Source organism: Gekko japonicus, unplaced genomic scaffold (assembly GCF_001447785.1).
Source record: "Gekko japonicus isolate JY-2015 unplaced genomic scaffold, Gekko_japonicus_V1.1 scaffold778, whole genome shotgun sequence".
Classification (NCBI taxonomy): domain Eukaryota; kingdom Metazoa; phylum Chordata; class Lepidosauria; order Squamata; family Gekkonidae; genus Gekko; species Gekko japonicus.
The window spans coordinates 704,617-728,783 of NW_015162501.1; the positions used below are offsets into that span (position 1 = coordinate 704,617).

Sequence of the window (24,167 nt, forward strand, 5' to 3'; positions counted from 1 at the left end):
TTTCTGGAGCCAGTTGGGGGACATGCAGACGTGGTTCCAGCAGTCCATATGCTGGTGAAAAGGCTGCAAAATGGACTTGAGGAATGCCTTCAGCCTCTCACACAGCAGAAGGTCTACATGTTGGCAAGCATGTGTGACCTGCGCATCAAGGTCAAGATCACTGAGTGGGCCAATGAGTTCAATCACTGGAGGGATAAGCTCTCCCAGTTAAGTTGAGTACATGCAGGCCAAGAGGGGCAGATTGGCATGAGCTGAGGAAGAGGGGAGTGAAAACAGTTCCACCGCTGTTCATCCCCCACTTCCCCCGCTAGGCAGCATCCCCCCCATGGTTACTGCCATGATGACCTGTGAGATGGCTTTCATCAGGTGGATGTTCGGCCCCTCAAGGAGTGATAGGTACATGAGTCAGGACACAGTGGCTGTGATGGTGATGGAGTACCTTGTGGAAGCATTGTCAGCCCACATTGCTCATGCCTGCTCCTTTGGAGAGTTGAGTAGTTGGTCTTCCTGAAGGTCAACTTGCCACTGTTTGGCTACCCAGCCCTGGACTACAAGGAAAGTTGGGGCATAAATGTTTAAATAAACAAATATAAATAAACAGAAATAAAAACCCTGAAGGAGCTGTGAATGTGTATCTGTCCTAACTCTTTGTCAGATACTGCTTTACAAGCCGGAGCCTTGGATTGCAGCTGGTGATCCTACTGATGCAGACCAAAAAGAATGCCACCGGTTTGAGATAACTCTACAAGAGAGCTTTGACTCTCGAAAGTTTATACCCCAAAATTCTTTTCAATCTCCGAGGTGCTACTGGGCTTGTATCTAGCTGTTCTACTGCAGACCAACATGGCTACCCTTTGAAACTGTTATGTACGTGGACCACCTCCAGGGGTCTGCGGACAGGCCAGAGCTTGGATCCGAGAACAAAGGAAACTTCGGATCCTAGATCCCCCAGCCCCAACCAATAGCCACCTTGGCGGGACATTCAAACCCTCCAATGGGAGTGGGAGGGTTGCTGGTGGATATGTATATAGTTGGCCCGTTGGCCGTTAGAGTTAGTCTTTGTCTATGTGAAGTACAATAAACGTGTGCTACAGCATGTCGTTGTCCGAGTCCTCCATGCGGCGAACCCAGTACTTTTCAGAAACTATCTGCAGGTGCATAGCACAAAGCGATGGAAGGAGAAGAAATTTGTGCCAACAAAACTGTTGAGATGATAACATGGGAACAATTTGAACTTGTATTCACTTTTCCTGATCTAGTTGTGGATGTATAGGGCCAGAAGTGTTTTTCAGATCTGCCCATCAGTTGGACAAACCTAGACACCATGTTAGGCAATTTGAGATGACTGTCACAAAAGACTCAGTGGCTCCGGTCACACGGGCAGGAAACTGCGGGGGGGAAGCGTGGCTGTTTGCCCCCGGGGCAAACTAACGCGCAGTTAAGTGATCAGACCTCCTGTGGAGGTCCTATGGAGGTAGCGTGGAGGTTCCGTGGGTAGGGAGAGGTGCCAATCACAGGACACGCCTGCGCGCAACGAAGAAGTGCGCGGTGCGGCAAACTGGTTTTCTTTTTTTGCGTGTGCGCATCCACGGAGACTTGGGGGGGGGAACCCTTTTCCACAAGGGGACATGGGCGGGCGCCGGATGCCACCGGAAACGCGATCAGACGCCCGCCCTTGCCCCGCAGTTTCCGGAAACTAGTACCTCCGAGGTACTAGTTTTTTGTTGCGCATTTTTGGCGGGAAGCCTCGGTTGTGCCACGGAAGCGCTATGCTGCCTAGATGTGCCGGTGAGATCGTGCCCAGAAAATCCGCCTGTCTTCCATCTCTCTTGCGTGGCTAATGTTCCGTGTGACTGCAGCCAGTGAACTCTTAATTGTAAGCTTTACTGGCTAAGTAAAAGGCATCACAGAAGACAAACATCAGATGATGTAATCTCCTTTTCCTTACATTTTATGATACAATTTCCTGCTTCTTCTCTATAAAAAATATTTTATATCAGGTTTGTCCAAGGTTATCAAGTTTACAGCATTTAACATCCTGCCTACATTGCTTAGTTACCTGTTTTCTTATACAATATCCTTAAATAGATTAAAGAATATTATGTCTTAAATCAGTTACGTCCCACAATTTGTGTATATATTTGGCACTGAAATGGATGCGACAACTTGGTGGTGAATACATTTAATAAATGGTCCTTCCCATCAGATTTAGATCTAGTGTGGGCTTGGACTAAACCTATACAAATTGGAGAAAAACCTTTAGAAGCCTATTATCTGTGCATATTTCCATGAGTATAGTAAACATCTGGAGTTGAAGGGGGAAAGACAAGACAAGATGTATGTAGCATTATACTTTAATTTATGATAATGCAGCATTAAGCATCATCCTCTTTCAAATTGTGTTTCCAATTGCATCCTATTTTCAGCTTCACTATTCAAGCTTCAAATTACTGAACCTTTTGGTCTCTGAAGCACCATATATGAATATGCAGATTGCTTCAATTGCCTGTTATGGGTAAATATAAAGACACAGATAATCTTCTGAAAGAACAGTATCTGCTAGAGCCAGACTCAAATGGAATATTGGTGTGAAAAGGCAAAATCTCGATGTAATCTATGGTCCCATAATAAACTCTTCAGATATGCCAGTGCTCTAGTTTTCCTTACATCTTATAATAAACACAATTAAGTAACTATAGACAACATTTTGCTTAGCATAGCTATGTGCAAGGGTTCTATGTATGCTCTTGGGAGTACACCAAAGTGCCTATATTCATATGTAAAATGGTTAATCTCTACCAGCAAGTTAAGCCATTTATCTTTTGATGCAATCATTAAGTTTGTCTAGCTCCAGGCTTTGTAAAGGAACACTGAGGTTGAATTTCACTGCACAGCAAAGCTTCTTCAGCATTGTTTTAAAATACTCCCAAGAAACTACACACTAAAGGAGTGCACAGTGTAGACCTCATGAACAAAAATGAATGTTTTCACCCTATGCGTAGCTCACTGGTACTTCTCAGAAATAGCCTTTATATGATGATATATAGCACAACAGTGCCATTTGGTGGTCCATTATAACACTGCAGCAGTGCTGCAGGGTGTATATATTGATATGCATTGCATTCTTTCAAGCAAGGCATGCTGCATTTTGGAATATCTTTCTTCTAGTTTATATGCAGAAAATATAACAATGGCTCTATTCTGGGCAGCATAGTGGAGGGAAACAAAATCTCTGTATAATATAGCTTTTCCTTACAAGCCAAAATCAAGCCACACTGCCGGCTTACTCCTTTTCTTTGAGACTGCACCTGATTGAAATTCTTCATAAAGTTACAGCTTATATGGAACAAGATGAATTTGGTTCACGGTTCACCAAAGGAATGAGAGAAGAGCATGTAATACTGGATTTCTACATGACCTGGGTTAAGTAAAGAAAAACTTTAAGATTCATTCTTCAACACAAACATTATACTTTGAGCAGGTTTTGGAAATTGTGAAAAACCTTAATCTACCTCAGTCATACTGTATAAAACCTATTAAAATAGTAGCTCTATGAAAATTACTTTATTATTTTCAGACACCACAAGAAATGGCAACAAATTTAAATTAACTTATCCAACATAGGATCTTTCATATAAAGAGTGGTAGGTTTCCCTAGTTTGCAACAACTTTATTAAAGTCTGTCAGCACTCCATGTTTTTTTCTTTATGTCAGACATCCTCAGAATTGTATGAATGTACAACCATATGAAATAATAGTTTCAGAACCTTTTGTGATTATCCCCCTGCTTCCAAGTCTCCTCACCCTTCCCTTTTCCCAAGCCTAGATAGGAAGAAATCTTTTTGTTTTCATTCAAGTCTGTGGTCCTGTAACTGGAACCAAAATCTGTTCCCAGATTCTACTTGGTGTGCTCTGCTAGTTGGCTGCTTGTGCCCTTATTGACCATGTTCCCTGAATGGTGTTTCTTGACATGTTCATTCCTGACTTGTGTGGTTATAGAGAGCTGTCTGTCCAAGCCTTGTAAGAGGGAGAGTCCTGGCACATGTCACATGCCTCTTTGCTTCCCTTTCCCAAGGGTTCTCTGCTCTGCTTACTGTTCTGGATTATTGGTTGCCCAGATGCTTTGAACCCATGCCCAGAACTCATACTGGTACCTGGAACCTGCCTGGGTAGGTGACTATAGGCCTGCATTGCCCTTTTACTTTTTGGCCTCATATTTCCATGCTCATGAGCCATATACATTATACAGTGTATATGCTATCTGGAATATTTTTATTAGGTTTGACTTAGAGCATTACACTGTTACATGACGTTTTGTTCTGGTGGCATGGTTAAGTTTCATCAAAGCAAGAATTCTTAAGATGGTATAGAAGGCTCTGCTGCAAGCATAATAGAATTGTGTGGTGTATGAATTCTCCTGCAGCAACCCTACAAGTAACACCTTTCAGGAGAAAATAAATTCTGTGTGTCCTGTACTGTGTATTCTATGGATTAGATTGACATTTCTGTGAGGGGAAGGTGTATGATTTTCATACCTTTCTGTGTAAGCCAGAAACCCCCTTGAAATCCTGTTCCTGGAGAAGGGACCCATAAGCAACACAATTTTTTTTGGGGGGGCAGTTCAAGCTGCTGTGGGAGAGGGAGCAGGAAATAATACTACACAAGCAGAAATGCTTGTGCCTGAAGAAACATCTAGTCTTAATCCAAGCCTATGTCTTTTTGATGAGAAGCTGAGACCCCCACATCTTCTACCATCTATGTACCATCTTCTTGTTCCTGTGGTTCACCTTCTGTAAGTTGTCACTCTTGAAATCTCCTTATTCTGTTCCTGCATATTTGAATGTCAGTCCTTTCTCCCGCAAGACTCCTAGTAATACTCCTATTTTCCTTTCTACCTTTCAATATTAAATATGCTATTTGGCTGTCAAAGATAGTGAAAATGAAAGATCCAAATTCTTAGTCCGAGAGAGCTTTTACTTAGGCTAGGATATATTTATCTGTAGATATACAGAAAATAGGAGAGACAAGCAAGAACATATGTGGTATTTATCAAGTATCTGAACTGAATGAGATGCTGCTGAAATTCACTCCCAGAAATTATTTTGCTAAAACCTGAAGAACATTATATGAAGGCTACACAAGACAGGAGACTAGTCTCACAGTAACTTTAGTAACCAAAGAAAACATAAGGCTGACTTTAAGCTGTTCGCAGTGCACTACATGCTATATGTGCCCAGTGCAATCCATTTTTTGCCCTCAGATATTTCATGAATTCAATACTTGGTGAATATTGGCCTCAGCCACATGGGCAGGAAAATGCGGGGGGGGGGAGGCGTGGCTGTTTGCCCCGGAGCAAACTAACGCGCGACTGCGCGATCAGGCACTGGGTTGAGGTCCCGTCGAGCTCCCTTGGTTAGGGGAGAGGTGCCGATCACAGGCGTGGCAAAGAAGCGGAGCAGCGTGGCAAACGGGGTTGTGTTTGTTTTTAGAACTGAAATGTGCGCATGCTCTGTTGGGTGCTTCTGCACATCTGTGGAGACTTGGGGGAAAAAAACTTTTTGTGAGGGGACATGGGCGGGCGCCAGAACTACCACCAGAAACGCGATCAGACACCCGCCCTTGCCCCTCGGTTTCCGGAAACTAGTACCTCCGAGGTACTAGTTTTTTACCCCGCATCTTCAGCGGGAAGCCTCGGGTGCGCCATGGGAGCTCTACGCTTCCCAGATGTGGTGGTGAGATCGCGCCCGGAAAATCCGCCTATCTTCCATCTCTCTAGCGCGCCTAATGCTCCGTGTGACCGGGGCTATTAACCCATATCTGGGATGGTTTGTAACTGTATTAGCTCAGCATGTGATAAGACTACATTAGAGTCAACACAGGTTATATTTTTCTACATACTAAAACGACTGTGAGAAAAACTGCATCCTCACACCAGGAAATTCATGCTTAGTGGCATGAATGCTTAAACATTTACTAACTTTGATAAAACCACTGAGTTCAATATGAGAAGAGAATGAAGTTATTAGTTTCTTAATTAAAAGAACACCTAATTTTCCAAGACCTCCAAAGGGAAGGACTTTTGGGATTCCCATCTATCGAACAATGTGACAGCGAAGGCGCAAAGACATTTCCATAGTTATGCTTATCACTGTAACTCCACAGTGCTTTTAAACAGAATGTTTTTATATTTCTAAATATTTTATAGCACATAGCATCATTTTATCAATAGTTCATTGTTATAGTATTTTATCAGTCTTCAAACATTTGTGTTTAAAAAAGGGCAACCTAACTTTTCTAGGCCTTGACCCGGATTGCCCAGGCTAGCCTGGACTTGTCCGATCTCAGAAGCTAAGCAGGGTCACCCCTGATCAGTTCAGTTCAGTATTGGTTGAGAGACCATAGGCAGGGAATGGCAAACCACCTCTGAACATCTCTTGCCTTGAAAACCTTATGGGATCACCATGTCAGCTGTGACTTGATGGCACGTTCCACCAACAACAACTTTTCTAGCCTTTAGCTCTGCAAGAAAACAGTTCTTTCTTACCTCTGTTAACATGATAAGACCAATGAAAAATGACACAATTGACAGAGCAAGTATCAGCAGTTCTCGTCTGTATCCCCTCCGGAAAACCTTTGGATACATATCCACCACAGCTGTTACGAGACTTTCAACACACACAAACTGTAAAAAATAATGCAGAGGAGGAAAGGACATACAAAATAATTATTTATCATATGGCTACTGCATAACGTTGCTTGCATCTTTTACAGCCCAGTCCTGTACAGCAAAGTAAACTCTATCTGTACCAAAGCAAGTAAAGCATCTTATATGAGGCAAATGAGCCAGATCAGTGTTTCACACTTCTCCAAAACTTCTGTTTACAACTGTTCATATACATTTTTGTTGGCACTGTTATTGTTCTAGAGGAATGTGGCTCATGACAGATTCTTAGAATACTTTGTTATAGGATATGTGCAGTAAGCTCTACTTGCCCCCTTCCCACCCAGGCAGTACAGTTTGTATGTCATTCCTGCACCACTTGATAACATTTCTACAGGAGTTTCACGGCAGAATACTACATCAGGAACTGAATCTCCATCTAATCCTGGAATACAGTTAACAGGAATAATTTTTCCCTTTTTCCCCGTGGCTTCAACATTTCCAGAAATTTTACATCTCTAAATCTGTTCCTTTTTGTGTCTAGTTGTTTTGAATATGTCTAATTCTTCTATGATGTCTTTTTCTAAATAATAAATTAAATTAAATTTGTGGTTTCTGTGCATTAGTTTTCTTCTTTTTTCACTGTACTTCATCAGAAAGAATGTGCATACTAGGTTCCCCCTGCTTCCCAAACTGTTGGAGAGGAGACCTCTAAAGTGGTATTCAGTGTAAAAATCCAAACAATCATTAAGCAGGATTTTATTTCATTTCCACTGCTTGCAGCATATAACATCCCTTTCTGACCATGTTAACATTAAACAAACATGATCTGCATATGTGAAATGGCTATTTTAACTTCTATAATTTATCGATATAATGATAGCTGAAACAAAAAAAAAATGTTGTAGATACAGTGGAACAATTCTTCCATAACTTTATTACAACATTAAGTCACAGAAGATTCTCCTAGCTCAAAAGAAACTAAGGTCTTCACATAATTTATAAGAATGCTAGGTTCTACGTTACTTTAATCCATACCTGACTATCTAGTCCAAGAAAGATGAGCATCATGAAAAACAGTGTTGCCCATAATGGAGAAAGAGGCATCATAGTTACAGCTTTTGGGTAAGCAATAAAAGCAAGTCCAGGTCCTGAAAAATAAAACAGGAATTGTTTATATTTTAGTAACAACCTCCTTATGATTATGGTAATGGCTTCAAATCAAATAATGCCTTTACATAGTACCCTCTTAAAAATGGTCAATATCAGCTACTTTGGTGGACCTAATTGGGAAGAAATAGGGATATAAATCTTGTAAATAAATAATACCATGGCTAAGAAAATATGGAAATGAAAAGAGGATGTTACAACCGGCAAAGAACAGTTGTTAGAACTATGAATAATGAGCTTATATATTATTTCTGAAGGCAGGTCGGCTGGGGAAGCCAAGAGAAGGCATGGAGACATGCCTCCTTCCCTCCCTGAGCCTCTCCGCTGTTGCAGAGAGACTCAGGGAGGGAAGGGAAAGTCAGCACAGGCATATTCCTCAGAGGGAAAGGCATTTAAACATGCCTGCGCTGACTTTCCCTTGTTTTTCCAGGTAGGATAGTAAATGTAACAATTAACTTCGTAGGAACATAAGGGGAGCCCTGTTGGACAAGACCAGTGAGGGTCCCTCTAGTCCAGCATCCTGTCTTGCCCAGTGGCCAACCAGTTCCTTTGGAGGGGCAACAACAGGGCATAGAGGCTGAGACTTCCCTCCTGGCTCTGGGACTCAGAGTCTTAGTGCCTCTGAATGTGGAGGTTTCCCTCAGTCACCATGGCTAGTAACCACTGACAGACGTATCCCCCAGTAATCAAATCCCCTTTTAAAGCCGTTTATTTCTGTGGCCATCGCTACATCTTCTGGCAGCGAATTCCAGTTTAATCACTCTCTAAATAAGTATTTCCTATTGTCTGCCCTGAAGCCAATCAGCTTCACTTGATGCCCTCAAGTTCTAGTACTTTGGGTAAGAAAGAAAAATTTCTTTTTGACAATTCTCTCCACTCCATCCATAATTTTATAAAGTCCTATCATGTCCCCCCTTAGTCGTCTCTATTCCATGTAACACTATCATCCACCCTGTCACCCTTTCCCCCAAGATAGCTCAAAAACAAGAAAAGAAAGAGCTGCACACACTCCAGCAGCTAGAAGTAGAGATTTCAGAGGGGAAGTATGAATGGGAGTGGAGGGTTAGAGGCAGTAATTAATACAGATCCAGCCAAGCAAGGAGTGGATAAGGAGAGGCATCACTACTCAAAGAGATACAAGAGATCTTGCCAAATGGAAGTGAAGTTCACAGGAGCTTCTTGTCTGTTGTATTTGATGCTCTCCCTTATACAGAGATCTAACATATCATTGATTGACCTAATCATCCGCAGAGAAAAGAATACGAAATTTACAGTGGTGTGATTTGTGACATGATCTGCTTTGCAACCAAGGCTGCCCTTTGAATCCTAGATGTTTGTAAAAAAATCTTAATGGGAAAATCCTCTTGCTGCAGTAACGTTTATAAAATGTGTGGGACTGCATGTGTGGTACTGCTTAATTTCCCCAACTCTGTTACAGGATATAGATAATTAGAATTTCTTTAGTCATATCCCATAAGACGACATGCGGCAATCACAGCTGAACTGATATGGGGGGGGAGCAATGTTCACAGTCATTTCCACGCATGAAAAAGGCATCCTTTCCCATTTCAGGAAGAGCTCAAAAGAATGTCAGAACATTTTCAATTGCCCTGTGGGTAAGGCAACTGTGCAGAAGGCACCTGTTTTGCTATGCTATACTATGGTAATATAGCACATAAAAACAGGAAATGAGGTGCTGAATGAGGAAAGGCAGGTGCCAACAGGCTAGGAGGCTGGGGAATGCTGCAGAAGCTAAGGGAACAAGGCACAAGGGAGGAAGGGCAGGTGCCAAAAGGATAGGAGACCTTGTGCCACTCAGCAGTTGTTTCCCCCCACACACACTACTTAACCAAGGCCCAGGGAAATAGGGCTGGTGCCATGTTCTGTTCCACACCACTGCCACCTGACAGCTTGTTGGCCAGGGACAAAGAGGGACTGTGGAAATGGACACCAGCCTCTTGTGGCAACCTTTGACCCTACCCCTCAGTGCAGCATGTGAGGGCATGCTGGGGCAGATGACCAGCCCTTTTATTTGCCAGCTGCAGCAAACGCCACACCTTCTCCCTTTGATTCAATTGATAGAGGGGGCACTGGAATGCACTTTGCAGAAAATAGCAAACACATACCTGACTCAGCAACTTCTGCTATTGGCACCCCCTGTTCATAAGCCATAAAGCCAAGGACAGAAAAGATTGCAAAACCAGCCACAAAGCTTGTGCCACTGTTTAAACAACAGAGCATAATACAGTCTCTGTGAAATAAAAAAGAGAAATAATTATTTTTGTACCTGTCCTAGTTTATTTCACATATAATATCAATGTATCTAATTCTCAACACGGTCCTATCTGTAGATATTTAAATACCGAGACTGAGGACATTTTGCTCTGGCCATTTTTTTTGTAGAAAAAAACTGAAATCTTAAGAAAAAGAATGGGGGGTGTTTGAACCCCTATGAAAATGATAAAAGGAGAGCACATAGCTTTAAGAAACAGATGTCCTCAGTGGTTATTGCTTAGGCAACCACTATAATATAGAAACATCAGGGCCCTCTCTAGGACGGTTTTGGCCTCTAAAGAGGACTCTACTGCTTTCTACTGACAGAAACCAAGGCTTGAAACCTGGCAATACTTTTGTGGTTGTCTAGCAACCTGCACAATCACCACTCTAGAGGCCATTCATTTTTTTTAAGCTACAGGTGCTGTTCCTATTATCTTAGGGATGCAGTTAACCCTCTAATGGTGGTGGGATTTTCTTAGATTTCAGATTTATCTGCAAACCTGGAGCTTTTTCAGGTTTGTAAAAAGATCTCTCTTGTCTGTTCATGGTGCTAATCTCCATATACAAGTATCCACAGATTTGGGCCTGTTGAAAATTAAGTATATTGATATTTGTAACTTCAATTAGGATGTAAAGTTAAATATGGTCAAAATTTTGAAATATTATATTTGGATTGGCAGCACAGAGAGAGAGAGAGAGCATGTTTTGTAGCAGTCCCATTCCAATGATACCCATGGCACCGGCACTCCTAGATTCTTCAGCCTAGTTGCAGAGAAATGAACCTAGTTTGACATTAAAAACAGAGTCTCTCAATCAAGGCAGGAAGTCCCCCCAGCAAATACACAATTGCCTGAATACTCCAGGAGAACATTTGAACCTCCATAGCACCTCATACCCTTTTGCCATAAACAGAAAGCCAAATTTGCTGGACTGTATTGAAAGCTCTTGGAATCTATTTCACAATGCAGCTCCCTGATGATTTACCCAGGAAGGGTAAGCAGATCTAAGTCAAGAACACGCAAATTCTAATCCAATCACATGTAATCGGAATCATCTTAGGTATCCCCTCCTCACTTCCTAGGCACCTTCCTGTGTTCCTTACTACCACAGGAAGATTGAACTATCCTATCATGGCCTGGATCCTATGTTCCCACCAATCGGGTCTTGGATCCTAAGGCTGTACCAATATGAATGCAACCAATGGGCAGTCAGGGTCCAAAGCTTTGGCCAAATGCCATCATGGATCCTAGTTCTGCACCAAACTAGCCAATAGCTGGCCTCCTCCACTGGCACCCAACTACATTCAGGAGCAAGGGCATTCCAAGCCTTCAGAATATTCTGCCACCTCCACAATCACCAGTATCTTCCTCTTCAAGACAGTTGGAGTATGATTTCTTCTCTCCTATTCTGCTCACCTTCCCAAATTTAACCCTTCATATATTTCAACCTGCTCCTAATTCTTTAGCATTTCAGCTTCTGTTCTTGGCCAGTCTGCCTTTCAGTCAGCTGCTCAGTCCCCACTGCATCTCTTACCTGGCTCAGGACTTGTTCCCTTTTTAATCCTGAACTCAGTTCCCCATTTATCCCACAGCACCTTCTGCTCCTGTCTTTCAGAAACTCCTCAACAATCTCCTTCCTCTCGGTTGGTTTTCTCTGGATTAGCCACACAGTAGGAACATAATTAGGAATAACAGTATTGGGCATTTTAACTAACTAAAGAGTAATGCAGTAACACATTTCTGTGGTATAATTGCAACTGCTCCCTCGGTTGTACTGTTGTCTCAAATTTTCTGTATCTTGGATAGGGCAATAAATTACTTGCTGGTTACGTGTAAATATATATCTGAAAGATATACTGCATTATATATACAACCAGTTACAATGACTTGTGTTCTAGTTCTTCACTTGTGGCAGTCTTCACATGACAGGCCTGACATGGTAGCTGATTTTAGTAACAAGATGAATAATGTCCCTTGCTTTAAGTGCGAAAAGTCTTTATGACATCACTACATGGGTAGTCCTAAATATTTTGATTATTAGAAAACTGTGAGGTGGAGGGAAATATTTTTCTTTCCTCCCTCATAAAGTAACTCTAAAGCCATAATGCATTGCATACATAGTTCAAGAGACCCTGGATACTTAAAAGAAAAAGGCAGAGAAAATGAATAATATCTAGATATGTTCCATAAACTGGTGAATATTGCACTATGTTACTGCATTATATCAATTTTTCTTGAACTTTAAATTAACACAAGCTGTACTGAAAAAAACTGTACAGATCAAAAAGAATTGGATCCTTGTTAAAATGGATGTTGCATTGATTGTACCTCAACTTGTGGAAGGACTTATATAGGGAGAAGAGAAATGGGCCACAATACAGATTGGTAATCAGGGCTCTTTTTGTAGAAAAAGCCCAGCAGGAACTCATTAGCATAATAGGCCACACCCAACAACACAAACTAATTAGCATATTAGGCCACACCCCTGACAGCACAGCACATTAGCATATTAGGCCACACCCCATGTTACCAGAAGTGTGGTCAAACCCTTTTCCCTGCTCTGAAGTTGTTTTTTTTTAAAAAAAACCTTCCCAAGCCCGTAGCTAGGATTTTATTTTCAGGGGGCTTTCACATTTTCAAGGGGGCCGCCAAAGGAAAGGAGATGGCCAATATGTACCAAGTGGGTGTTGAGAAATGTTTAAAAAAGGGGGTTCCCAAAGGAAATCTTGTGGGACTGTCCCTTTAAGAAAGGGGGCAGAGCCATGAATAGCCCCACCATAGCTGTGGGCTTGACCCCTGATCATGGATCTCCCCCACTTATATTTATGTTGCTGTTCAGCAGAAATGGAAGAGAGGCTATAACAGGCAGTACTGATTAGATTAGACATCACAGATTAGTTTTTCTGAATCTCTTGGGCCATTTGAGTATCTCAGAACACTTGAAGGTGGATAAAAAGAAAAAAAATCTATATAAAACATGCTGCAGATCTCTCACTTGCAGAAATCATTATGAAAAACTACTAGATAGAATACAACCAGTGTTCCCTCGAAGAAGAAGAAGAAGAAGAAGAAGAAGAAGAAGAAGAAGAAGAAGAAGAAGAAGAGATTGGATTTATACCCCACCCTTCACTTGGAGTCTCAGAGCGGCTTACAAACGCCTTTCCCTTCCCCTCCCCACAACAGACACCCTGTGAGGTAGATGGGGCTGAGAGAACTCTGACACATAAGAACATAAGAACATAAGAGACACCAATGTTGGATCAGGCCAAAGGCCCATCCAGTCCAACACTCTGTGTCACACAGTGGCCAGAAATACCAGTGCCATCAGGAGGTCCACCAGTGGGGCCAGGACATTAGAAGCCCTCCCACTGTTGACCCCCCCAAGCACCAAGAAGACAGAGCATCACTTGCCCCAGAGCCCCTAGCTATACCTTGTGGCTAATAGCCACTGATGGACCTCTGCTCCATATGCTTATCTAATTCCCTTTTGAAGCCATCCATGCTTGTAGCACCCACCACTTCCTGTGGCAGTGAATTCCATGTGTTAATCACTCTTTGGGTGAAGAAGGACGTCCTTGAGAAAGGGAGAAAAGTACCTCTTTCTCTACCTGCTCTTTCCCATGCATAATCTTATAAACCTCGATCATGTCACCCCTCAGTCGTCTTTTCTCCAAGCTAAAGAGCCCTAAGTGGGGCTATCCTTGAGAAGTGTGCAGAAACTTCAATTGGTACAGAATGCTGCATCCAGGAGGTTGACTGAAATGGGTTATACGGACCATATCACACCAGTCTTGGCCCATCTACACTGGCTCCCAATGTTTCCGGGCATAAATCAAGGCACTGGTGCTGATCTTTAAAGCTCTATATGGTTTGGTGCCAACATACGTGAAGGACTCCCTTATGAACCTACCCGAATATCATCCTTGGAAGCCCTGCTACAGGTGCCCCTGCCTTCTGAAAATAGGTGGGCTGCAAACCAGGAAAGGGCTTTCTTGGTCATGGCACCAAAGCTCTTGAACTCTCTCCTCAGGTAGATTTGTCAGTTCACTTCTGCTACCATCTTCTGCCAGTAGGTGAAGACTTTTTTGTTTTGTTTGGCATTTCCTTAGTGATACCTCCTTGCTTTTCAATATTTTAAATTGTTTTTATGTTTACCATGTATTTTTTGCTCTGGTTTTAAGTGTTTTAATGATTTTTGGTTGGGTTTAATGGTCTTAAAATGTGATTTTACTATGTATGTTTTAATGTGTTGGCTGCCTTGGTAGCCCTTTTGAGACAGAAAGACACGATATGAACTTCGTAAAGTAAAATTAAGTAAATAAATATGTTATGATGTACCATATAAATGATATATCAAATGAACTAAGGCGCTGTACTAGCAGTCTTCCCAAATCAGTTGTTGAGATTAATTACTTCATTCTGCAAAACAGTAGTCTTAAGGAAAAAATGTAGAATAGTGAATAAGAGAGGGAAGTAGTGGAATGTACACTGCCAGTTTTAGAACTGAAGAGGAAAAGCATTCGAGTTTACACTAGAGGGAGCCAATCACCTGCTTTCAAATAGCTCTTGAGATTTAAACAATATTTACAAAATAGGTTTTAGTACTGCTGAATTATTTGGTTTTTTACACAAAACGTCAGTTCTCTAGAGAACGAGAGATACATTTTTGTGTAATATGTAAGCTTTATGTAATGTAAGGAACAATGTGGGAAATGCAGCATTTTAGTATTTTTCACCTCTATGTCACTTTTATTATCTATGCACTTAATTCCTGCATGCTTACAATATGCCAGAAACATTTTCTATCAGTTAATACATACAGTTTATAACTTTCCACAAATAAATTCTGAACAAATCCAATCATGTAAGGCCTTAATCCTTTGTATGTGTTTGTCAAAACCAGTCTATGCGAATGTGCATTTATGAGTTTAAGTGTACCTTCATCAAAATCAATACGGGTATTAAAATTATGCATGTTGATAAAAATCTATTGCAAGTCTAGAACTGGAACAGAATAAAAGAAATTTGTACATTACCTGTAGCAGTTATTATTATAGTTGTTGTAGCTGCCTAAGGCTGTTAAACATCCCAGGCAGATGGCATAAGAGAAAAATATCTGTGTTCCAGCATCCACCCAGACCTACAAACATAAAATATTGAAATAATTAAACCAGAATAGCAACACAATTTACTTTTGAAAACCATATGAGGAACATCTGTAGACACTTCATAAACTGTTACAAGAAACCTTTGTGGTCAAGTTTTCCAGCTGTATTTAACAATAAGCTAAAGAGGTTCTAGAACTTACATCTGTCAAAAGCAGAACTGATTTCTTTTTCTATTAAATTACTGGTAATATTATTTGGTAGTTTTAATGGTTACTCAGGCCAGGGTATCTATTTTTGGTGTGTGTGTGTGTGTATTTTTCATGTGTGTGTATGTGTGTGTACCTGGAAGTCACGATGACTTCTGGTGACTGACCCCTACTGGGGGCCTGGAGGATATTCAGAGTGGTGGCTGAATAAAGCCTGCACCTGACTCCGGACTGCTGGGATTCCAAGGAGGTCTCCCATCTAAGTACTTGCCAGAGTCAACCCTGCTTATCTTCCAAGATCTGACAAGACTGGGCTTGCCTGGGCTATTCAGGTCAGGGCTTCCAGGTATCTATTTGGAGTGTCAGTGCTTTTGTGGGATACATTAATTTCTCATTGAGAAATTTACCCATTTACAAAAAAAATTGCAATAGCTTTATTATTAGACTAGGAATAAGAACTGTTGTGGAAATGAAATACAATAGGCTCTAGAAAGGGGCTCTGGGTGGGTGCTCCGGTCTTGGGCACTCAGTGTCAGTTTGCTGTGGTGACCTCAGCAGGATATAAGGACACAGAGCCCACCATTTTCTCCAGGAGAACTGATCTCTGCCATCTGAACAGCAGTTGTAGTTTTGAGTGATCTCCGCCCCTCACCTGGGGATTGGCAACAATGGTTCCTCAGGAGGCATTGTACCTGTTTGCGGTCTCAGCCCTCCTCAAACCCCACCCTCTCCAGGCTCCATCTCTCAAATCTCCAGGAATTTTTCAACCTGGAGTTGGCAACCCTATCTCTTTCCCAGCCAACCATCAACCTACCTTTATCTGCCCCTCTGACTTCAGCTTTCCATCTCCTCCCCCCTCCCTGCAGCTTTTACCTAGGAAGAGTACAGTTTTTCTTCGCAGCTCACATCATTCTCCTCTCCCCCTTTTGATCTGCACAACAACCCTGTGAGGTAGGTTAGGCTGAAAGTCTGTGACTGGTCCGAAATCACCCACTCAGCTCCCACAGCAAGAACCTGGGTCTGGAAGTCCCTGATCTGAAGCGCTAACTGCTACATCACACTGGCTGTCATAGGGAGGCCACCTCAGCAGGGTATAATGACACAGAGCCCACAATTTTCTCCAGGGGAACAGAACTGTGCCATCTAGAGAGCAGTTGTAATCCTGACTGATCTCCAGCCCTCACCTGGAGATTGGCAACAATGGATCCCCATGAGGAAAAGTACAGTCTTTCTCTGCAGTGGGGACCAAAGCAGCTTACATCATTTTCATTTTCCCCTATTGATCTGCAGAACAACTATGTGAGGTAGGTTAGGCTGAAAGTCTGTGACTGGTCCAAAATCACCCACTCAGCTTCCACAGCAAGAACCTAGGTCTGGCTGACCCTGCTCTGAAATGCTATCTGCTATGCCACACTGGCTGTGGTATTGCCTGGTATCACAACTGAACTCCAGACAACAGATATCTCTCTCCCCCTGGAGAAAATAACTGCTTTGGAGGGTGGACTCTATGGTATTCTATTCGGCTGAGGCCTCTCCCCTCCACAAACTCTGGCTTCCGTAGACTCTACCACAAACTCTCCAGGAATTTCCCAACCTGGAGCTGGCAAACCTAGTCAGGACTGGTCCCAATGAGTTCCCCACAAAGGCCAAAGTAGTCCTGGAAAGGGCCTCCTACCCCCATCTTTTTACTGACAGAACTAAGCTTGGTTGCCTAAAACTAAACTAAACTAAAAGTTTCCCACTGAGGGGAAAGTAGGGTTCTGAGTAGCTCTGAGTAGGGAAACACCTGGAGATTTGGGGGGGGGGTTATTTGGGGGCAGAGTTGGGGGAGGGGAAGGACTTCAGCAGGGTATAATGCCATATGTTCTACCCTTCAAAGCAACCATTTTGTCCAGGGGAACTGATCTCTGTCATCTTGAGATCGATCAATTGTAACACCAGGAGATCTCCAGGTTGGCAACCCTAAGGGGAAGAGCCTCACAACAGGAGGAGAAGAGAATAGTTTGATGGCCGCTGGCCCACCTCAGTAGCCAGCCAGTCATGGAAGAACCAAGCATGAGAAGCTTCTTCATTAGAATAGATAGCTGTTTTGGCAGTTTATTCTGACGGGAAGGGAAGAGTTGGCTAAGCCAGCAGTGGGCGGGAGAGAGGAGCAGACCCAGCACCCAGCCAATGGCACACAAGTACTCTTGAGTGGAAGTAGTTTACAGGCCAATGACTGATGGAGCGCACAGCACAGCCAATGGGAGAGCTGGAAAGTACCAATATTTTTTAAAATTTATTATTATATTTATATCCCGTCCTCCCAGCCATGGTTGTTAGGGCTTTTATATCTATATCAGATTATATGTTAGGGCTTTTATATATATCAGATTATCATGTGCAGCCATGATATTATTTAAAGTACAAGTTAAACAACTCCCTAGGTGGCTAACAACATCCATAAAAACAAAAACAATATTAAAATATAATATCAGCATAAAACAAACAACATAACTAATTCAGAGATACCTTTAAAGCTAAGTGGTAGCTTCACTTAAAAAAATATAACTAATAGCAGCATAAATCTTATCCAGTAACATAAAATACTCATGTATCACAAACAACTCTTTCAACAGACTGTGAATTCTCAGGATGAATGTAGCTCTCATTTAATGAGTCGAAAGTCAGTTAAATAAATGATACATATAATGATGACTGCTAAGGATCAGTGAATTAAGAAAATGTAATAACAGCTAGGTCCATAATAAAGGAATCATGAATCTAATCCTGTGAATCCCTGGTCAGAAACCCTTGTAAGTTGCAGGCAAACCCTATTTTTGACGTACAGTGCCCCTCTAATTAGGGTTATATTTTTCTAGGTCCATTGAATTGGATGGACTTAGAAAGATGTAACTCTACTTAGGATAGCACAGTAAGTGAAATTTCAAAAGAAGTTTGTTATGGCATAGCAGTGAGCTGTTCAAGGAAGAAGAAAAAATCCCACTAGAGGAGTACAAACCACCTGCTTGAGACAAAATAGCTCTTTGGGTCTCAGCTAGTAAGATATCATTTCTATTTAGCAATGTTTTCTGTTTGTAGAAGCTAATTAAGAGCAAGGTTTTATAACGTAACATTTAGATCAGGATACAGATTAGATCAAATTGAGAAAACATTTTAGTTAGCTACTGGAGATCAAAAGCACAAAAATATATAAAACACAAAAGGAGCTTTTGATTTTTCAAGTAACTGGAAGCTTGCAGTGTTTCTGTTTAGAAACACCATTAGGATCACATTTAATTTGCATCAAAAGTTTAAATGGCTTCATTGCTGTCAAGATGAATAAACAGTTACTGATTACATCACTACAATTCACTACTTGGTAGTGAGAAAAGCAAACTGGGAAACCACTTTAACAGAGAAAGCAGGAAGCCTGGGAGTTTTCATAAAGCTGAATATAAGACAGGTAAAATGGAAAAAAAACCCACAAATCTGTAGGCTAAGAACTGTGAACTAAAGCAAAATTGAATGAATATACATTAACTATGGCTTCAATTAGATGTTAAGAATAAACCTCTGCTTTTGCATGATGGGCACAAATCCGGCTTTTTTGGCATGCTCGTACAGTCCTTATTTTTTAATTTAATTTGTATCCCACCCTCCCTGCCAAGGCAGGCTCAGGGCAGCTTACATAAAATATATTGAACACAGAACTCCATAAAATCACAGCAAAATGCTTATAAAACATAGCATAAAGTGCTAGTGCAAATTCGTAACCGGTGGCGACCATTAGCAGCATCCAACATTAACCCATGATCAGCTAACATCATAGTCTGTCCATACCAAAAAACAAGGAAATACTGTGATAAAAATAACATTTAATAATTCATGTAAACATCACTATGTATATCTATTCAAACTTGACAATTTTGCTTAGGAATTTCTGACATATTCAAGGAAAAGTCCAACATCATGATATCCTCCATGAGCATCCGGTTTTATACTCATTTCATTAGTCTTCCTCAGGAGTAATCCTCTAAGGTTGGAAGGTGTAACCTCTTGATACAGCTTAACTTCTTATGAATGCAGTTTAATTTCTTTTTTACTGTCTTGCATTTATTAAAGCTGAAATTCTTTTTCAAAATATCCTGACACAAACATGGTTATTGAGATTGGAAAGAGACATGCAGCTGAATGGAATATAGTTTTGTAATAATTTTTAAATGATTTTTAACTTGAATAATTTAAACTTAATTCCAGTTCCATTAGGAGTAAGCCAGTTTAATTTCAAGAAGTAGCACCCAGTCCACTATTTTTATCTGGCTAGAAGCCTTCTTATATTCAAATTGGTTGGCAATTGCTTTCTCTCTCATGTAGCTGGCTCAGTTGCTCTCAGGATGGGAGTAGCATCTCAGGCCCCCATCACATGGAAGGATTAGATCTGCAAGAGGGACGAACCGGAGGTGCATCAAGTGGGCGCAATCACACCGCAACATCTGGGAAGCGGCGCGCACCCGTCCCCGATCTGTCTCTTCCGACCGAAGATGCGGATTAAAAAGCCTCCTAGAAAACACTAGTACCTACTGGAAAATCCGGTGCAGGGACAGTCGTCTGATCGCCGGCACGCCTGTCTCTCCTGCAGCATGCAAGGTCCTGCCAAACTGCGCATGCACACGCATGCGCAGCGCGCTTGCCTTGCTCTCCGATCCGTGGCTTCCTCCCGGCATCTGATCATGCCGGGGAGGACCTGCGCGGCGGCTGGGGGGATGTGTCTGATCCCGCCACCGCATTTCTCTTTTGATGTGGCTCAAAAAACCCGCACTTTAGCCATGCCTTTCCCCCCAGTGTGATTGGGGCCTCAGTCATCTTTTCTTTCTGGCTAGGAAGCCTTCTTTTTAATAACAAACTGCCAATGCTCTCCACCTCTCGTGCTGGAACTCAAACTCTCAAAAACAATTATGATTGATTCCACGCAGCTGCATGTCATATACTCCTCTCTTAAAGGTTTAAAACATTGACCAGATTGCTAAAGGCTGAACTCCTATGTAAAACATACACTTGTAAATAATACATACACTTTTGAAAACAGTCTTCATAATACCTTTGAAAAACTTTTAAATAACTTTTAAATAATTTTTTGTACAAGCTTTAAATAAACTGGGCTCCATAATATTTACTATAATTCCATTTTCAATAATTTACAGTTAGACTTCTTTATACTGTCCAAAAAATGTCCTGGAAACCAACAAGAACTGAATGGATTGTATTTATCTTAAATTTCTTTGTGATTATGTACTTTTAACTTTTTTCTAGTTCCATTATTGTTTATAAAGGTAGCATGTAGGTCCTCTTTTCTACCTGGCTGCAAGCCTTCTTATTAATAAGGTTAACTAATGCTCTCCATCTCTCAAGTTGGAACTAACGTATTAAAATTAAATCCAAGCAGCTACCTGTTGAGTGTCCACAATTGAATAGACTAAAATAGGCCCAGTCTAAATACATTTAATAAATATTTATAATGACTTGTGTGTCGATATCCCCAATAGAAGTTGAGTACCAATTGCGGCCAGGGCCTCAATTTATTGAGGGTGGCTCTCTAATCAAAGGTCTGGTGGAAGAACTCTGTCTTGCACGCCCTGCAGAACTGTAAAAGGTCCCGCAGGGCCCTGATGTCATCTGAGAGCTCATTCCACCAGTGCGGAGCCGCCACTGAAAAGGCCCTGGCCCTTATCACAGCCAGCCTGGCTGAGTGGACTGAAATAATCCAGAATTTAACAAGAAGATACACATGGGGTGTGTTCAGACGCGCCGTTTGATCTGGTGTCATGACAGTTCAGCAACAGATTTTATATGCACGATCACACAGTCAACATCTGCCTCCCATCTCCAGCTGTTGGTTTCCGGCTCAAAACCCCTTTAACCCGCAGTATTTTGTTACCAGGTCCCAAAGTGGTGTTTTTTCAACTCTCCCATTTAAAGCCGCATTTTCCCTGTGTGATCGCTCCTCTGGTGTCAATCCACTTCCGGTTTAAACCCCCTACCCGCTCGAAAGCTGCCCGAGGCTTCTGCTTTTCGCCCGCCATTTTTTAAAGCATTGGTGGTGTGCACATAGGTGGAGCTCTGCTACTGTGTTTAGAAAACTGACATTCCTTGGATACTTTTTAAATCTTACACTGGTTTAGACTAGTAGGACACAATAGTTTAGTTCGATCACCACTTGAGTAGTCGGGGCTCCTTGCGTCATTCATTAGCATACAAATGGAAAGACGGTGATTAAGGTTTATTGCTATGCAATTTGTTTGGGTTAGGATGTGTTTTTAAGTTTTTGCTTTGGATATTTATTCAATGTATCAGCTGGTTCTTGTGACATGTTTGAATGCACTGTTATATTGCTTTATCCTTTTTAGTAATAATACAATTAAAAAAAAAGAAATTTCAACTGGTACACAATGCTGCATCCAGGATGTTGACTAGAGTGGGTAGAAAGGACTATATCATTCATGGACCATCTTCACTGCTCCTATTTTGTTTATGGAACAATTCAAGGTGCTGGTCTTGACCTTTAAAGCTCTATATGGTTTGGAGCCAACATACTTTAAAAAACTGCTTACCTCCTCATGAACCTGCTTGACCACTATGGTTATCTTCAGATTCCCTGCTTCAGTTGTCATCGCCTTCTGAGATTAGGCGGCTGGCAACCTGGGAAAGGGCTGTCAAAACTCTGGAATTCTTTCACTAGGGATTCATCTGTCCTCTTCTGTTGCCATCTTCCACCAGCAGGTGATGGCTTTTTTATTCAGAATTTCCTCAGTGATTCCTCCTTCCTAACCAGTATTTTAATTGCTGTTTTAAAGTCTTGCACATATTTTAACTCTGTTTTAATTGTTTTAACAAATTAACCTCCAGCTAGCACCTGGAGTTCTCCCACTATTATAGTTGATCTCCCGGTGACCAAGATCAGTTCTCCTGGAGAAAATGGCATTATGCCCTCCTGAGGCCCCTCCCTTCCCCAACCCCTGCCCTCCCCAGGCTCCACCCCCAAATCTCCAGGTATTTCCCAAACCATAGCTGGCAACCCTAGAAAGGCAGCTCATAAATTTTGTAAATAAATAAATAAAGTTTAATAAATGATTAAAAGAATACGTATGTGGCATTCAAGATTTGGGCTTAGCAAGGGAACAAAGAAAAAGTGAAAATATGAAGTCTTCTGTCCCTCTACTAGGGACTAACCTTATTTAGATATGGCAAATTAGAATTGGCTTCTGAAACCTGGAAGTCTTCAATAGGGTCCCCAGTTTTCTGGTGGGGGGAACCCCCTCTTTCATGGACTTTTGTCCCACCCTCAACTGACCTTGGGCGACTTCTGATAAAACTGGAAATGCAGACCCTGACGTGATGACATCACCCAGAAGTAATGCTATCATGTTGGGGACATCGGGGGGGGGAGACACTTTGGTTTGTGGCAAAACTCTATGGTTTGAAGCCAAATTTACCATAGAGTAACACCGTGTGCCTTGCTGTTTAGTCATGCTGGCCACATGACCACAGAAACGTCTTCGGACAGCGCTGGCTCTTCGGCTTTGAAACGGACATGAGCACCGCAACCCAAGAGTTAGATTCGACTGGCTTTCGAGCAAGGGAACCTTTACCTTTACCTTTTACCTTTGCCCTCAAAAACAAGTGTTGCCCCCGATGTCCCCATTGTGTCGGGGCCTGCCCTTCCAGTTTTCCCGAAAGTTGCCAAATATCACTTCTGGTTTCCTTGAAGGACCTCAGGAGCCCCCCCCCCCGCTGGCCAGGTAAGTGGACTTGGCAACCCTAGTCTTCAGTAATGCATGGCACATATAGTAAGGAGAGAGGGAGTGAAGGGAGTGCATGAGCACAGCAACAAGCCATATCTGTGTTTATGTGAGCTTGTCCTCGACCCCGCCCGGGGTACTGACCCTCAGCCGTAGCCTCACAGGCCCACTGGTCACCTGGTGCTCCTGGGAAGGTGTTGGGGCCGCGGGTTGGGAAACAGAGAAACCTTCGTTGAGACGGAGCGTGCCTCAGATACAGACTCTGCAGGAAGTTACTCCACTCCCCTGTAGTCTGCCTGGTACTGACCGGATATGGCTAGGGTCTTTCTCTCTCTGGTCACCAGCCCTGCCACTCCTGTAGCCAATAATTGATTCCATGCAGCTGCATGTCATACACTCCTCTCTTAAAGGTCTAAAACATTGACCAGATTGCTAGAAGCATGGACGGCTTCAAAAGGGAATTAGATAAGCATATGGAGCAGAGGTCCATCAGTGCCTATTAGCCACAAGGTATAGATAGGGACTCTGGGGCAAGTGATGCTCTGTCATCTTGGTGCTTGGGGGGGGGTCAACAGTGGGAGGGCTTCTAATGTCCTGGCCCCACTGGTGGACCTCCTGATGGCACTGGTATTTCTGGCCACTGTGTAATACAGAGTGTTGGACTGGGTGGGCCTTTGGCCTGATCCAACATTGGCATCTCTTATGTTCTTATGTTCTTAAAGGCTGAACTCCTATGTAAAACATACACTTGTAAATAATACATACACTTTTGAATACAGTTTTAATAATACCTTTGACAAAGTTTTAAATACATTTTTGTACAATCTTTAAATAAACTGGGCTCCATAAAATTGACTATAATTCCATTTTCAATAATTTACAGAGACTTCTTTATACTGTCCAAAAAATGTCCTGGAAACCAACAAGAACTGAATGGATTGTATTTATCGTAAATTTCTTTGTGATTA

General features: G+C 42.1%; 1 protein-coding gene across 1 annotated transcript in view; it reads right to left on the bottom strand.

Annotated features, from left to right (window-relative positions):
- The window catches only part of LOC107106030 (sodium- and chloride-dependent GABA transporter 3-like), a gene marked incomplete at its 5' end in the record, with an annotated part of 114,785 nt that overhangs the window by 16,104 nt on the left and 74,514 nt on the right, over nucleotides 1-24,167 (bottom strand). Inside the window, 4 exons of the mRNA XM_015406111.1 lie at nucleotides 6,545-6,682; nucleotides 7,700-7,812; nucleotides 9,958-10,082; nucleotides 15,144-15,247. Of these exons, the coding sequence (XP_015261597.1) occupies nucleotides 6,545-6,682; nucleotides 7,700-7,812; nucleotides 9,958-10,082; nucleotides 15,144-15,247 (480 nt within the window). The remainder of the gene's footprint in view (nucleotides 1-6,544; nucleotides 6,683-7,699; nucleotides 7,813-9,957; nucleotides 10,083-15,143; nucleotides 15,248-24,167) is intronic.